Raw genomic sequence first — 15,000 nt, forward strand, 5'->3', positions numbered from 1 at the left:
GTAACACAAATGGAACTATGGGAATTATGTTGTGATAAAAATATGAAATAAATTAAAATAATTTAATATTTTAGCATCTTCAGAGTAGACGCTCTTTTGAGTAGAATTTACAGAAGTGTATTCTTGGCGTTTTCTCAGCAGATTTCTTGAGGAATTTCTCTGAGATGATTTTTAATCAGTATTAAAGGAGTTCCCACCGACGCTGCACACCCATCTCCTGCTTTTCAGAATATTCTCTCCGAGTCGTCCGTTTAAATAAATACTAGTTATAAATAAAATGTTAGATTTCTAATGAAGGAAATGATTCACGTCCGCACGATTATATTTTTGTCCACAACACCGATTCCCACAAAGTGTCCACAAACCTTTGACCCATCATTTATATATATATATATATATATATATATATATATATATATATATATGTGTGTGTGTGTGTGTGTGTGTGTGTGTGTGTGTGTGTACCGTACTGTGTGTATAATATAATATCTTTCCTTCGCTTCTTCTATCCATTCCTTTCTTCTTATACTTCATACTTTTCCCTTATTCATTCTTTTCTTTTTTCTATTATTTTCTTTCTTTCTTCCAGAGAACTGAAACCTGACACTTCACAATGACGTTAATACTGTTCAGTATAATAAGGAATTAGACGGAATATGTAGTAATATAGCTAACAGTGTGTGTGTGTGTGTGTGTGTGTGTGTGTGTGTAAGCAACTCATATTGAGTAAAAGACAAACAGATTTCATCAGTTATTCATTGAAATGGTGCAGATGTGTGTAATGGAGTATTACATCACCTCATCCTCCTGCTGTGACAATACTGTGAAGAAATGTCTTCACTCCATCACTACACTACACACACAATCACTACACTACACTACACTACACACACAATCACTACACTACACTACACACACAATCACTACACTACACTACACTACACACACAATCACTACACTACACTACACACACAATCACTACACTACACACTCCATCACTACACTACACTACACACTCCATCACTACACTACACACACAATCACTACACTACACTACACTACACACTCCATCACTACACTACACTACACTACACACACAATCACTACACTACACTACACACACACTCCATCACTACACTACACACACAATCACTACACTACACTACACACACACTCCATCACTACACTACACACACAATCACTACACTACACTACACTACACACACAATCACTACACTACACTACACTACACACACAATCACTACACTACACACTCCATCACTACACTACACTACACACTCCATCACTACACTACACACACAATCACTACACTACACTACACTACACACTCCATCACTACACTACACTACACTACACACACAATCACTACACTACACTACACACACACTCCATCACTACACTACACACACAATCACTACACTACACTACACTACACACACAATCACTACACTACACACTCCATCACTACACTACACTACACACTCCATCACTACACTACACACACATCACTACACTACACTACACTACACACTCCATCACTACACTACACTACACACTCCATCACTACACTACACACACAATCACTACACTACACACAATCACTACACTACACACTCCATCACTACACTACACTACACACTCCATCACTACAATACACACACAATCACTACACTACACTACACACACACTGCCATCACGTACACTACACACACAATCACTACACTACACTACACTACACACACAATCACTACACTACACACTCCATCACTACACTACACTACACACTCCATCACTACACTAACACACACAATCACTACACTACACTACACTGACACACTCCATCACTACACTACACTACACACTCCATCACTACCACGACCACACACATATCACTACACTACACTACACACACACTCCATCACTACCACTACACACTCCAGCACTACACTACACACTCCATCACTACACTACACACACAATCACTACACTACACTCACAATCACTACACTACACTACACACTCCATCACTACACTACACACACAATCACTACACTACACTACACTACACACTCCATCACTACACTACACTACACTACACACACAATCACTACACTACACTACACTACACACTCCATCACTACACTACACTACACTACACACACAATCACTACACTACACTACACTACACTACACACTCCATCACTACACTACACACACAATCACTACACTACACACTCCATCACTACACTACACACACAATCACTACACTACACTACACTACACACTCCATCACTACACTACACTACACTACACACACAATCACTACACTACACTACACACACAATCACTACACTACACTACACTACACACTCCATCACTACACTACACTACACTACACACACAATCACTACACTACACTACACACACAATCACTACACTACACTACACTACACACTCCATCACTACACTACACTACACTACACACACAATCACTACACTACACTACACTACACACTCCATCACTACACTACACACTCCATCACTACACTACACACACAATCACTACACTACACTACACTACACTACACACTCCATCACTACACTACACTACACACTCCATCACTACACTACACTACACTACACTACACTACACTACACACTCCATCACTACACTACACACTCCATCACTACACTACACACACAATCACTACACTACACTACACTACACTACACTACACACACAATCACTACACTACACTACACTACACACTCCATCACTACACTACACTACACACACAATCACTACACTACACTACACTACACACTCCATCACTACACTACACTACACTACACACACAATCACTACACTACACTACACACACAATCACTACACTACACTACACACACAATCACTACACTACACTACACTACACACTCCATCACTACACTACACTACACTACACACACAATCACTACACTACACTACACTACACACTCCATCACTACACTACACTACACACACAATCACTACACTACACTACACTACACACACAATCACTACACTACACTACACTACACACTCCATCACTACACTACACTACACTCACAATCACTACACTACACTACACACTCCATCACTACACTACACTACACTACACACACAATCACTACACTACACTACACTACACACACAATCACTACACTACACTACACACACAATCACTACACTACACACACAATCACTACACTACACTACACTACACACACAATCACTACACTACACTACACACACAATCACTACACTACACACACAATCACTACACTACACTACACTACACACACAATCACTACACTACACTACACTACACACACAATCACTACACTACACTACACACACAATCACTACACTACACACACAATCACTACACTACACTACACTACACACACAATCACTACACTACACTACACTACACACTCCATCACTACACTACACTACACTACACACTCCATCACTACACTACACTACACTACACTACACTACACACTCCATCACTACACTACACTACACTACACACACAATCACTACACTACACTACACACTCCATCACTACACTACACACACAATCACTACACTACACTACACTACACACTCCATCACTACACTACACTACACTACACTACACTACACACTCCATCACTACACTACACACACAATCACTACACTACACTACACACTCCATCACTACACTACACACACAATCACTACACTACACTACACGCACAATCACTACACTACACTACACTACACTACACACTCCATCACTACACTACACTACACTCACAATCACTACACTACACACTCCATCACTACACTACACTACACACTCCATCACTACACTACACTACACACTCCATCACTACACTACATTACACTCACAATCACTACACTACACTACACACTCCATCACTACACTACACTACACACTCCATCACTACACTACACTACACACACAATCACTACACTACACTACACACACAATCACTACACTACACACTCCATCACTACACTACACACACAATCACTACACTACACTACACTACACACTCCATCACTACACTACACTACACTACACACACAATCACTACACTACACTACACACTCCATCACTACACTACACACTCCATCACTACACTACACACACAATCACTACACTACACTACACTACACACTCCATCACTACACTACACTACACTACACTACACACTCCATCACTACACTACACTACACACTCCATCACTACACTACACACACAATCACTACACTACACTACACTACACACACAATCACTACACTACACTACACTACACACTCCATCACTACACTACACTACACACTCCATCACTACACTACACTACACACTCCATCACTACACTACACTACACTACACACTCCATCACTACACTACACATTCGATCGTTACACTGCAAAGAACTGATCTGTAACTAGTGTTAGTTATTTATTAGTAATAATTTTAATTAATTGTTACTTTTCCAGTTTCAGCATCTTGTATTACGTCACATAAATGTTTTATGAATGTTAGCAACAATGTCATTTAATTGTAGATTAAATGTGGTTGTGGGCGTGGCTTGCAGCACAGTTTATCTCTGATTGGCTCTACATATATGCTACATCATACACACACAGGGTAGCCATTTAAAAAACAACATTTGTTTGCTTAGTTTTTATTTTTAAGAACGGAGCATGATGAAGAGACGTGGCAGTGTGAGATCTGAGGTTGTGCCAATCAAAAAAAGTAAAGGAAGCATGTTAAGCTACGCACTCCTTAATAATGCTGTTGTTTTTTTTTGTTTTTTATGCAACAGTGTAGGTTTTACTGACGCCGTGGTGACAGTTCAGGCTCTAACGTCGGTGGGAAATGAACACTAATGACTCCTGTCTGGACACCATTATATTCTGTGACCTGTGATCCTCAGTGCAGGTCAGAGCAGGTCTGAGGTGTGATGGTTCCCTCAGCGGTTCCTTCCTCCTGAGCTCCATCTGAAGGAGCTTCTCGACTCACTGTCGCCCTCCGCAGGTTAAAGAACGATGGTGTGTAAAACATGAAATGTAATTCATCAGATATTTATCTCACTAAGAAGTGATAACACGGAGACACCTGAGGGTTAAAGAGAGACAGAGACAGACAGACAGACAGACAGTTGAGTAATACTGATCTCCAGACTGAACTCCTGAGTGAGGAAACATGTCTCTCTGTTCGTTTCTTGGCTCTGATTCAGTTCCACATGAAACACCAGGAGAAGTCTGATTTCATCACTCGCTCTTCAGCTCACACTGATTTCACATCTCACTTTATCTCAGTTACTTCACCTGAACTCTGGATTGTCCTCCTGACCACACGCTTTCTCCTCCGCCTCCACCTGCACGACTCTACACTAAACACAGCTATTATTAACACAATTATTACAATAAACACATTTAAAACAGATTACTAAATAATAAGAAATACACAGTTGTGAGACAGGAATATATCTTTAGAATTTGCATATTTATTTGAGATTTTTAGCTTTATAGCAGATCTGATCATTACTGCAAAATATTTTACTTAACTTTTATTTTAGATTATTTCACTATCTTTACTTGTATTCATTTTTTTCTGTGGAACATTTAACTTGCTTTAATTGTTTTTACTCAAATGTTTTTTCTAGATATTTATTATATATTTCATATTCATTCATTTCTTCTTTCCGTCACTGCTATTATTTCTGCGTTGTATTCAGCTGAGCAGTGTTTATTTCACAGGGCTTTCTGATGTTATCTGTTCATATCTGATCATTGTCTGATTATTATGTGATGTCCATTATCTGGTGTCTTATTATTATCTGATGTTTAATATTGTATGTTATTGGATTATCTAATGTCTGATGTTAACAGATATATCTGAATAATGTCTGAATATTAAACATTGAAAGGCACACGTGCAAATATATATAACAAAATAACTTCTCTACAAGGACATCACATGACTCATTCTAAGTCCCCTGATTGGTTGTTGGAGTCTCTGTCTGAGCCAATCAGAGCTGAGGTTAATGGAACAATTCAGACAGAAGCAGAAGTAGACAGATGTAGAAGGACGTTTAATATTTTTATATGTGATTTTTAAACAGCATCATAATATTTAAAAAGAAAATCAGTGTGTTTAAAATGTAGGAACAGATCAGTTTAAAAAATAAATAAATGTTTCACAAATTACTCGCTCATAACGGAACAATGGTCACAATTTAAAACCGGGAAAATGAAAATTAAAACACAATGACTTTTAAATTCTGATCATTTCTACAATATAAATGAGACCAATTCAAATCCAACAGCAAAATGACAGATTTATTAAACAATTAAAAAAACTAAAAAAAAATATGACCACTGATCTTCATCTTCATCTTCATCATTAACCTGATTTATAAATAATACAGCAGGGAGGAGGGACTGATCCCAGACCAGCGAATAAATACTACACTACAGTAATACACATCACTAATCCCCTACACATCTACTACACACACACATACACACACATACACACACATATAGACACACACACATACACACACACACACACACACACACATACACACACACACACACACACACACACACACAGTATGTAGAGAAAAATGTTCACTTACACATCATGATTATCTATACCGAGCTCGGCTCAGAGAAGAGAATAAAATAAAATAATGAAAAGTAGGAGGTTCAGATTCATGGATGAAGGTTGATGTTGGTTTGACAGAGTCCACGCTAAACAAATTTGCTAATCGGGTTCCTCTCGAGGTTTCTTCCTCTAACATCTTAGGGAGTTTTTCCTCACCACCGTCGCCACTCAGTGTCTCGCTCAGTTGGGATAAATTCACACCTTTAATATCTGTACACCGTGTCGATATTTCTGTAAAAGTCTATTGTAAAAAGCGCTATACAAATAAAATTGAAGTGAATTAATCAATATTATTCATTTGTTGTCATTGATTTTAAAATGTTAAACAGTTAAGAATGTAAACGTTAAAAGAATAAGTTTATAATATGGAAATGTTAAAATGTTGAAACATGTTTAAAGGTTAAAGCGTTTAAATGTTGCTACAATATTCCAAATGGTTGCTAGGGTGTGGCTAGGTGGTTGCTATGCTAACCCAGGTGGTTGCTAGGGTGTTGCTAGGTGGTTTCTATGGTGTTTTTAGAAGATTTGTAAATGCTCCTAGGTGGTTGCTAAGAAATCTAAACTGGTTGCTGGTTAATTGGTTGCGACCCTAGTCCAGCTGGTTGCTAGGGTTGAGGATGCTAGCAGGTGGAGCACTGGAGGCTCAGATGGTGTGAAGCAGGACCACAGAAACATTTCATGTGTATTCCTATAAAAACGCACCCTGCGTATTCCTACAGGGAAAAGATGTTATTCAGCACGCTGATCTCCGTCAGGCTAACATCATCATCATCATCATCATAACAATAACAACAACAATAATAACAATAGTAATAACAATAATAATAATAATAATAATCCTGTATCCCCACTCTGCGCTTCACAGTTGCTTAAAATCAGAAATAACGGATTATTAACAGTAATAAAAATATAAATCCTGATTATATTCCTGATTTATATTTGAGGGAATTATTTATTTAAACTGTGTTGTTAAGGAAAAGACAGACAGCTGTCGAAATATTTTCTGCATTTTATCACACAGCAGCGTTTCACACCGAGCCGAGATCATCAGTGAAAAACACACACAAATAAAAATACAAATAAAAAACAGATATTTGATATTCATTCTAATAACAACACGTTAAATAAAGAACGCTTAGAGGCATGTTTCACATTAATAATAATAATAATAATAATAATAATAATAAACAGACTGTACTCTTCACTGAGCTCCTGATGAAATAAATATCTGTACACATCCAGTGTTTCTACGGGAATAAACTCGTGCCCTTATAGCATTAACATGTAGCTGTAATAAAGCTGTAATAACACTTACACACCAGCAGGTGGATTTGACACATCTTCATTATGACACTTAATACACTCCTTACCATGCCCTTATGAACAGAATAAGATTCACTGATACACTACTTCCTACATAATAAATGATAAGTGCAGTAACTCACTCTATATGAAGCCTGTCGTCGCACAATGATCATAATAACACGCTTATAAGACTTCGCTGGGTGTTAGGTCAACCCTAACATCATCTCACAGCTCTCTCAGTAGTGGTTTAGGACACGCCCGACCCATATGTGCACTGAAACGCTGACGTTTATTCAGCAGTGCGTGATCAGCTCAGTTATAACACATCGTACAGGCTTCATAGTGAGTGTTAATGACCCTTTATAACCTTTATAAACAGTGAGTATTAATGTTCCATTAATGTGAGCGAGGCTGATCCTGGAACAGTGCTGATACACCAGCAGCCTGAAAGTTAACCTGGACAGAGTGTGTGTGTGTGTGTGTGTGTGTGTGTGTGTGTGTGTGTGTGTGTCTGTGTGTTTGACACACTTTTCCAGGATCTATACACAGATTCCAGACACAGAGATAATTGTGACACACACAGAGCTTAGCCAATGTGTACCTGGTGACGTCTAGAGAAAGACAAATAGATGACAGACAGATAGAGAGAGAGAGAGAGAGAGAGAGAGAGAGAGAGAGAGAGAGAGAGAGAGAGAGACTGTGTTCTGGTTAAATCTCAGGCCTGCTAGCAAAACACACACACACACACACACACACACACACACACACACCGAACGACAGACACTGAAAGAGACAGACAGGCAGAGAGACAGGTTCCCTGAGTATTTTCATGCAACTTTACACAGGAGCTTTATTACAGATTTCTCTCTAATGCTGCCCCCCCCACACACACACACACTAACACACTCACTCACTCACTCTCTCACACACACACACACCCACTCACTCTCTCACACACACACACACACGCACACACACTCACTATTGCTAACAGGCTAACAGGGCTGATGTAGCAGCACAGGTCGAGGATCAGTCTCGTGATGAGTGCACACGTGACTATCTGTAACACCGAGAACAACACCATGACAACACACGGCTGTACGTGTCACTTCCTGTTGTTTAACCCTTCCTGTTCTGTTCTGTTTGGTCAGAATGTGACAGTGATTCAGTTTCATATTAAAAAGCTAACGTCAATGTTTATCTAGCTAGCTTATGGGGTATGTATAATTGCCCAGTTGCCTAGCAACCGGTGACTCCGAAACATAACAGAAACAGAACAGGAAAGTTAAACCCAGAACAACGCCCTGACCCTAGCCCCGCCCCCGCTCCCTGAATGGCGTCTCCTCATTGGTCGGCGGCGCGCTCGAGGTTGTCGATCACCCTGCTGAGGCGGATGTTGAGGAGGCGTACCTGCGTCTCCAGGTTGTCGATCTTGTCCTCGAGCGTGGACACTCCCTGTCTCCTCCAGTATGCAGACACCGGCCCCGTCATGAAGTACACGGCCATGATGACCAGCAGGGGGAGCACCGCCTTCTCCGGGTCGCCCTCGAACTTCTGCAGCACATACAGGCACGAGAGCGCGAAGAACAGCACGCGGGCCGCCCAGAAGAACCGACCCAACACGGCACGCAGAACCAACATCACACCCCCGAGAACCAGGGACACGAACCAGTACACCAAGAACACAGCACCCAGCAACAACACCGCCCGAGATGGAGAACTCGACATCGCGGACGGACTGAAGTAGTGAGACACGGTGGAGGCTGAGAGAGAGAGAGATAGGGGGAGAGAGTCAGGGGGAGAGAGAGAGAGGGGGCGAGAGTCGGGGGAGAGAGTCAGGGAGAGAGAGAGAGAGAGAGAGAGAGAGAGAGAGGGGGAGAGAGTCAGGGAGAGAGAGAGGGGGGGGGAGTCGGGGGAGAGAGGGGGAGAGAGTCAGGGAGAGAGAGAGAGAGAGAGAGAGAGAGAGAGAGAGGGGGAGAGAGTCAGGGAGAGAGAGAGAGTCAGGGAGAGAGAGAGAGAGTCAGGGAGGGAGAGAGAGAGAGAGAGAGAGAGAGAGAGAGAGAGAGAGAAAGGGATACACAGAGAGAGAATAAAAGAGGATGATGATGGTGTGTAATGATGTGGATAAGACTGAAATATTCCAGAGCATATAAACACTCAAATAAAGTGACCAACAGCAACAGTAATAAACAGGAAATGAAGGGTAATAAACAGGAAATGAAGGGTAATAAACAGGAAATTAAGGACAAAGAGGTAATGAAGGGTAATAAACAGGAAATGAAGGGTAATAGACAGGAAATGAAGGAGAAAGAGGTAATGAAGGGTAATAAAGAGGAAATGAAGGGTAATAGACAGGAAATGAAGGGTAATAGACAGGAAATGAAGGGTAATAGACAGGAAATGAAGGAGAAAGAGGTAATGAAGGGTAATAAACAGGAAATGAATGGTAATAAACAGGAAATGAAGGGTAATAAACAGGAAATGAAGGACAAAGAGGTAATGAAGGTTACTAAACAGGAAATGAAGGGTACTAAACAGGAAATGAATGGTAATAAACAGGAAATTAAGGACAAAGAGGTAATGAAGGGTAATAAACAGGAAATGAAGGGTAATAGACAGGAAATGAAGGAGAAAGAGGTAATGAAGGGTAATAAAGAGGAAATGAAGGGTAATAGACAGGAAATGAAGGATAATAGACAGGAAATGAAGGGTAATAGACAAGAAATGAAGGAGAAAGAGGTAATGAAGGGTAATAAACAGGAAATGAATGGTAATAAACAGGAAATGAAGGGTAATAAACAGGAAATGAAGGGTAATAAACAGGAAATGAAGGACAAAGAGGTAATGAAGGTTACTAACAGGAAATGAAGGGTACTAAACAGGAAATGAAGGGTAATAAACAGGAAGTGACGGGTAATAAAGAGGAAATGAAGCAGAACACTGTGTATAAATGACTTTGGCGTACACTCGAGGCCCAGAGCGTCCAGCAGGTCAGTGCAGCTCCTCCACAGCGTGTCCAGCAGCGAGTCCACACCGTGTACAAACCTCTCATTGGTCCTGGAGAAGAACTGCGCATGTACACACACACACAACACATACAACACTGTAATCAGTGAATTAATGAAGTTGCACAGTACATTAAGTAATTACTCCCTGCCTGAGAGATGCTGCTGAGTTCTGAATCCTGGTCTCTGATTGGTCAGAAGGTGTTGATTAATTTTCTATAACAGCAGCTCTGACAGTAGCGCAGGTTTATATTAATATTAATTGTTCTTATACGTTAACGTTTCCATAGTAACGTCTACAGCAGATGCTCCACTGATAACAAACAGACTGAAAAAATCAGGGAAGATATGGTGACGTTTTTTGTAAGAAGACATTTATTTAAACATTTATGGAAGGAGTCTCCAGTGTCAGGGCTTTGGCAACAGACAGAAGTAAAGCTGTAACATTAAAAAAAAAAAAAAAGACAGACTGGTGAGGGAATAAAAAAACCAAAATCACATAAATTCTAATGGTTTCCACTACGAATACCATTACAAACCATTAGCCTTATTGGTCCTTAATGGTATCCACTAGACATAACATGCCACCAATAGAAGGCAACAAATTACCAGTACACATGCACAGGGACCATAAACAGCTTCCACTAAAACCAATACAATTCCCATTATAAACTCTATGAGGGTTTCTATTGGGGTTTTTTTCTCAGCAGGGTGGTCAGCAGCTCCAGCACACCTCTGTGTGTGTGTGTGTGTGTGTGTGTGTGTGTGTACGTATGTGTGTGTGTGATTAAAGTATCGTTTTGTTATCGGAAATCGCGATACACCTGGTATCGGTATCGCGGTATTAATGTTGGTATCGCGGCTACCCTCCAGCCCTGGTGATAAACCGCAGGTGTGTGCGTCCTGAACATTCCGAGTCACTATGCGCGGTAATAAGCGCTACACACAGCAGTAATAAGCGTTACGAACCTTGTATAAGGCTTTGATGTTGTCCTCCCCGAACACGGAGCTCAGGCTGTGGTACACGCCGCTCGCTGCTCTCTTCAGCCCGCCGCCGCCGCCGCTGCTCCCGCCGCTCCACTCCTTCCTGCTCCGCGCCGCCTCAGCCTCAGCCATCAGCAAACAGCACAACACCAGCGCTAATGTCACCGTCTTCATCCTCTACACCGCGGATCTTCTCTCTCTCTCTCTCTCAGCAGGAACGCGATAAAAAGCGGCTTTATTCCGTATTTCTGTGTGAAAATAAAGCGCGAATCTAGCTGCAGTTCCGCACAGAAACCGTTAATGTCTTTGCCAACCTCATCCACAAACCCCGCCTCTTACAGTATGATTGGGTAACACGATGCCGCTTTACACACTGTGATTGGCTAGTTTGTATACACTCGGTGTGCGCTGATTGGACACTTCACATGTCACTCATGTGAAGCGCCTTTCAGGAAAATGGCGGCTGTAATATCCGGAAAAGAGCTAAAAGCTAACGAGATTGGTCCTGTCATTAGAAATAACATTATAGTTGTTGTTGTGGGTTTTTTGTGCTATTTTTGTTTCTTAATTTTTACACATTTGATTCTGGTGTTTGTTTTGTTTGATATTTTCTTTTTTTCTATTTTAATTAATCTCGTGAAGTTCAACAAATACAAACAAGCTTAAACTAACAAAAAAAGTCAATAAATTACAGATCTTTATCATTTTATCGCTTTTTGTTTCACTTGAGTCAGTGTAATGTGTCATTTCCCTTTAAACGAAATCCCTAAAAAACACATTCACTGATATTAAATTGAGCTAATATTTTATGGATGTTTTATCATATATCCATGTGTTCATAACTTGATTCATTTTTACATCGACAAACAACACACTTCCATAATAAACTAAATTAAATACAAATCAATATTTTCACATTTTCAATTAAAGGATTTATTTTTTACCAGACAAATTTTACAACTTGTCCAAAATAAATAAACGATGGTGCCTGGAGATTTATCACAAAAAGTAAAAAAAAAATAATAATTTAAAAAAAGAGTTGTATGTTGGTGCTTTTCTGAAATTTTCTATTATTTTTATCATTCTAAGATGTAATAACTTTTAGCAAGGTAGATTCTATGAAGAAGTTTCTACAAACATTTTAAGGTACAAGATATATACAATCATATCTAAATAATTGAAATTATTGTATTATGTGTAGCATAATGATTCCACAATATTAGACAAGAAGAACTAAATAAAGTTAACTTAAATTAATACATAATTAAAGTTAAAAAAAAAAAAAAAAAAAGCTGTCAGGGTAATACATACTTCACAATTAGTACAGTAGTGATCAGATACTGATTCTGTAGTGTTTGTCTTTTTCTGTGAAACAAATCTGGCCAATCATTGTGCAGGAGGGCGGGACTTGTCTGAACACGGGAAGGATGTAAGCAGAGCGGAAACGCAGTGTCTTCCGCCGAGCTATAAACTGTTACAGTGCTGCCACCTGGCGGTCGGAAAAACAACTACAACCACATTTACAGTGGGTGGTTTTGTTAAAATTAATTATTATAATTATATAAATATATTTATTATTTCAGTGTCAGGTATGGTTTATGTGATTCTAAGTGAAATTATAATTTATTTCAGATATGTTTGTTGGTGATTAAACAGATTAAAGCTCAAAGGTGAGCCGGCTGCAGTTTTCACTCTGACCGCTAGATGGAGTAAGTGTGTGTTTTTCTGTGCGTGTGTTTTTGAACAGAGAGGAAAAGGAAAACATTGAGGATCAGCTGATCGCGCGCAACGGTACCGGTACTGCTCAGTGATGATGATGATGATGATGATGATGATGAGTGTCGGAGGTCGGTGCTGTTTGTCCGTGGTGTCGGTGTTGTTGTTGGTGTTGGTAGTGGTGGTGTGCGCGCGCGTGGGTCAGTGTGGGCTCGTGCACGGGGAACAGGTCGCATTTGTGCGCGTGTCAGTGCAGCAGGAACCCGGCAGCAGTGTGTTACAGGGGCGCGTGCTGCAGGGACAACAACAACAACATCAAAGCGGGGAAGAGCACGAGCTGCGGGGAGACCTGCGATTGGTACACACACACACATACACACATGCACTGTTACAGTTTGTTGCTGATGTCATCATCTATGTGAATGTGTTATAACGGCACATAACTGTCATATGACACTCATTACACATGTGTATGACTGTGTACATGTGTGTAATGCGTCTCTGTATGCTTTACATTCTCCCCACGCAGCCCCTAGACTTCCAGTTCAGTTCAGCGTTGTGTGCAGCGTGTTTAACGGTGGACGTCGTCCCGGAGCAGCGGTGCAGAAATATATACACTCAGGATAGAGATGTTAAATGTGTGAATTTATCTCTAATGAGCAGACAGAGGAGACGGGGGTGAGGAAAAACTCCCTGAGACGATACGAGGAAGAAACCTCGAGAGGAACCGGACTCCGAAGGAACCCGTCCTCATCTGAGTGACACCGGATAGTGCGATTATAAATAAATACACCCCTTCTATAAATGTGCTGATACTACATGATCAAATAGTGCAGTTGTGTAAGCAGGAAATTCATTACAGTTTCTACAGGAAGTCTGTTGTGTTGAACGTCTCCACTGATCACTGATGGAGACTCGAGTGCAGAACTGTTTGTGGTGATTGTAGTGCTAAAGCTATCATAGCAAAACTGTTCATATGAACTGAGGTCCAGAGAACCTTTATGGTGTGTAAGTGGAACCGTCCTCAGTAATCTCAATGACTTTAGTCTGCACCATGTGGGACATCCTCAGCAGCAGCATGTGACCTCCAACTGATGAGAACTCCAACCAGAAGTAGTGCATCAGGATGAATCAGGCAGGTCCGGAGATCAGATGGGGTCAGGATCACTGGCATCTCAGGAGTATCATGTGTAGAGAAAGAGAGAGAGGGAGAGAGAGAAAGAGAGAGAGAGAGA

The 15,000-nt window shown here is 40.5% G+C and overlaps 2 protein-coding genes across 3 annotated transcripts in view; one reads left to right on the plus strand and one right to left on the minus strand.

The window, feature by feature from the left end:
- Positions 1–6,156: 6,156 nt before the first annotated feature.
- On the minus strand, positions 6,157–12,374 carry bri3bp (bri3 binding protein). 2 transcript variants are annotated; one of them, XM_047149966.2, is made up of 4 exons: positions 12,035–12,374; positions 11,026–11,128; positions 9,471–9,823; positions 6,157–7,468 (listed from the first exon to the last, which is right to left on the minus strand). In XM_047149966.2, exons 1-4 carry the CDS (start codon positions 12,221–12,223, stop codon positions 7,376–7,378), a joined length of 738 nt encoding a protein of 245 aa, XP_047005922.1. In that variant the 5' UTR covers positions 12,224–12,374; the 3' UTR covers positions 6,157–7,375. The 2 variants fall into 2 exon arrangements, with proteins under 2 accessions (XP_047005922.1, XP_017306915.1); XM_017451426.3 differs by having other exon boundaries at positions 6,157–9,823.
- A 1,394-nt stretch (positions 12,375–13,768) lies between these two features.
- rnf215 (ring finger protein 215) overlaps positions 13,769–15,000 on the plus strand; it is an 8,329-nt gene continuing 7,097 nt past the window's right edge. Inside the window, exon 1 of the mRNA XM_017451423.2 lies at positions 13,769–14,123. Within this exon, the coding sequence (XP_017306912.1) occupies positions 13,860–14,123 (264 nt within the window). The 5' untranslated portion in view covers positions 13,769–13,859. The remainder of the gene's footprint in view (positions 14,124–15,000) is intronic.

Source organism: Ictalurus punctatus, unplaced genomic scaffold (assembly GCF_001660625.3).
Source record: "Ictalurus punctatus breed USDA103 unplaced genomic scaffold, Coco_2.0 tig00006342, whole genome shotgun sequence".
Lineage (NCBI taxonomy): Eukaryota > Metazoa > Chordata > Actinopteri > Siluriformes > Ictaluridae > Ictalurus > Ictalurus punctatus.

Bases quoted from the DNA above. Each gene is read 5' to 3' on its own strand.
- bri3bp (XM_047149966.2), bottom strand. From the start codon at position 12,223: ATGAAGACGGTGACATTAGCGCTGGTGTTGTGCTGTTTGCTGATGGCT. The intron at 11,129-12,034 runs GTTCGTAACGCT...GTACATGCGCAG, and splicing joins ACATCAAAGCCTTATACAAG to TTCTTCTCCAGGACCAATGA. The intron at 9,824-11,025 runs GTACGCCAAAGT...TCTCTCTCTCAG, and splicing joins GGACGCTCTGGGCCTCGAGT to CCTCCACCGTGTCTCACTAC.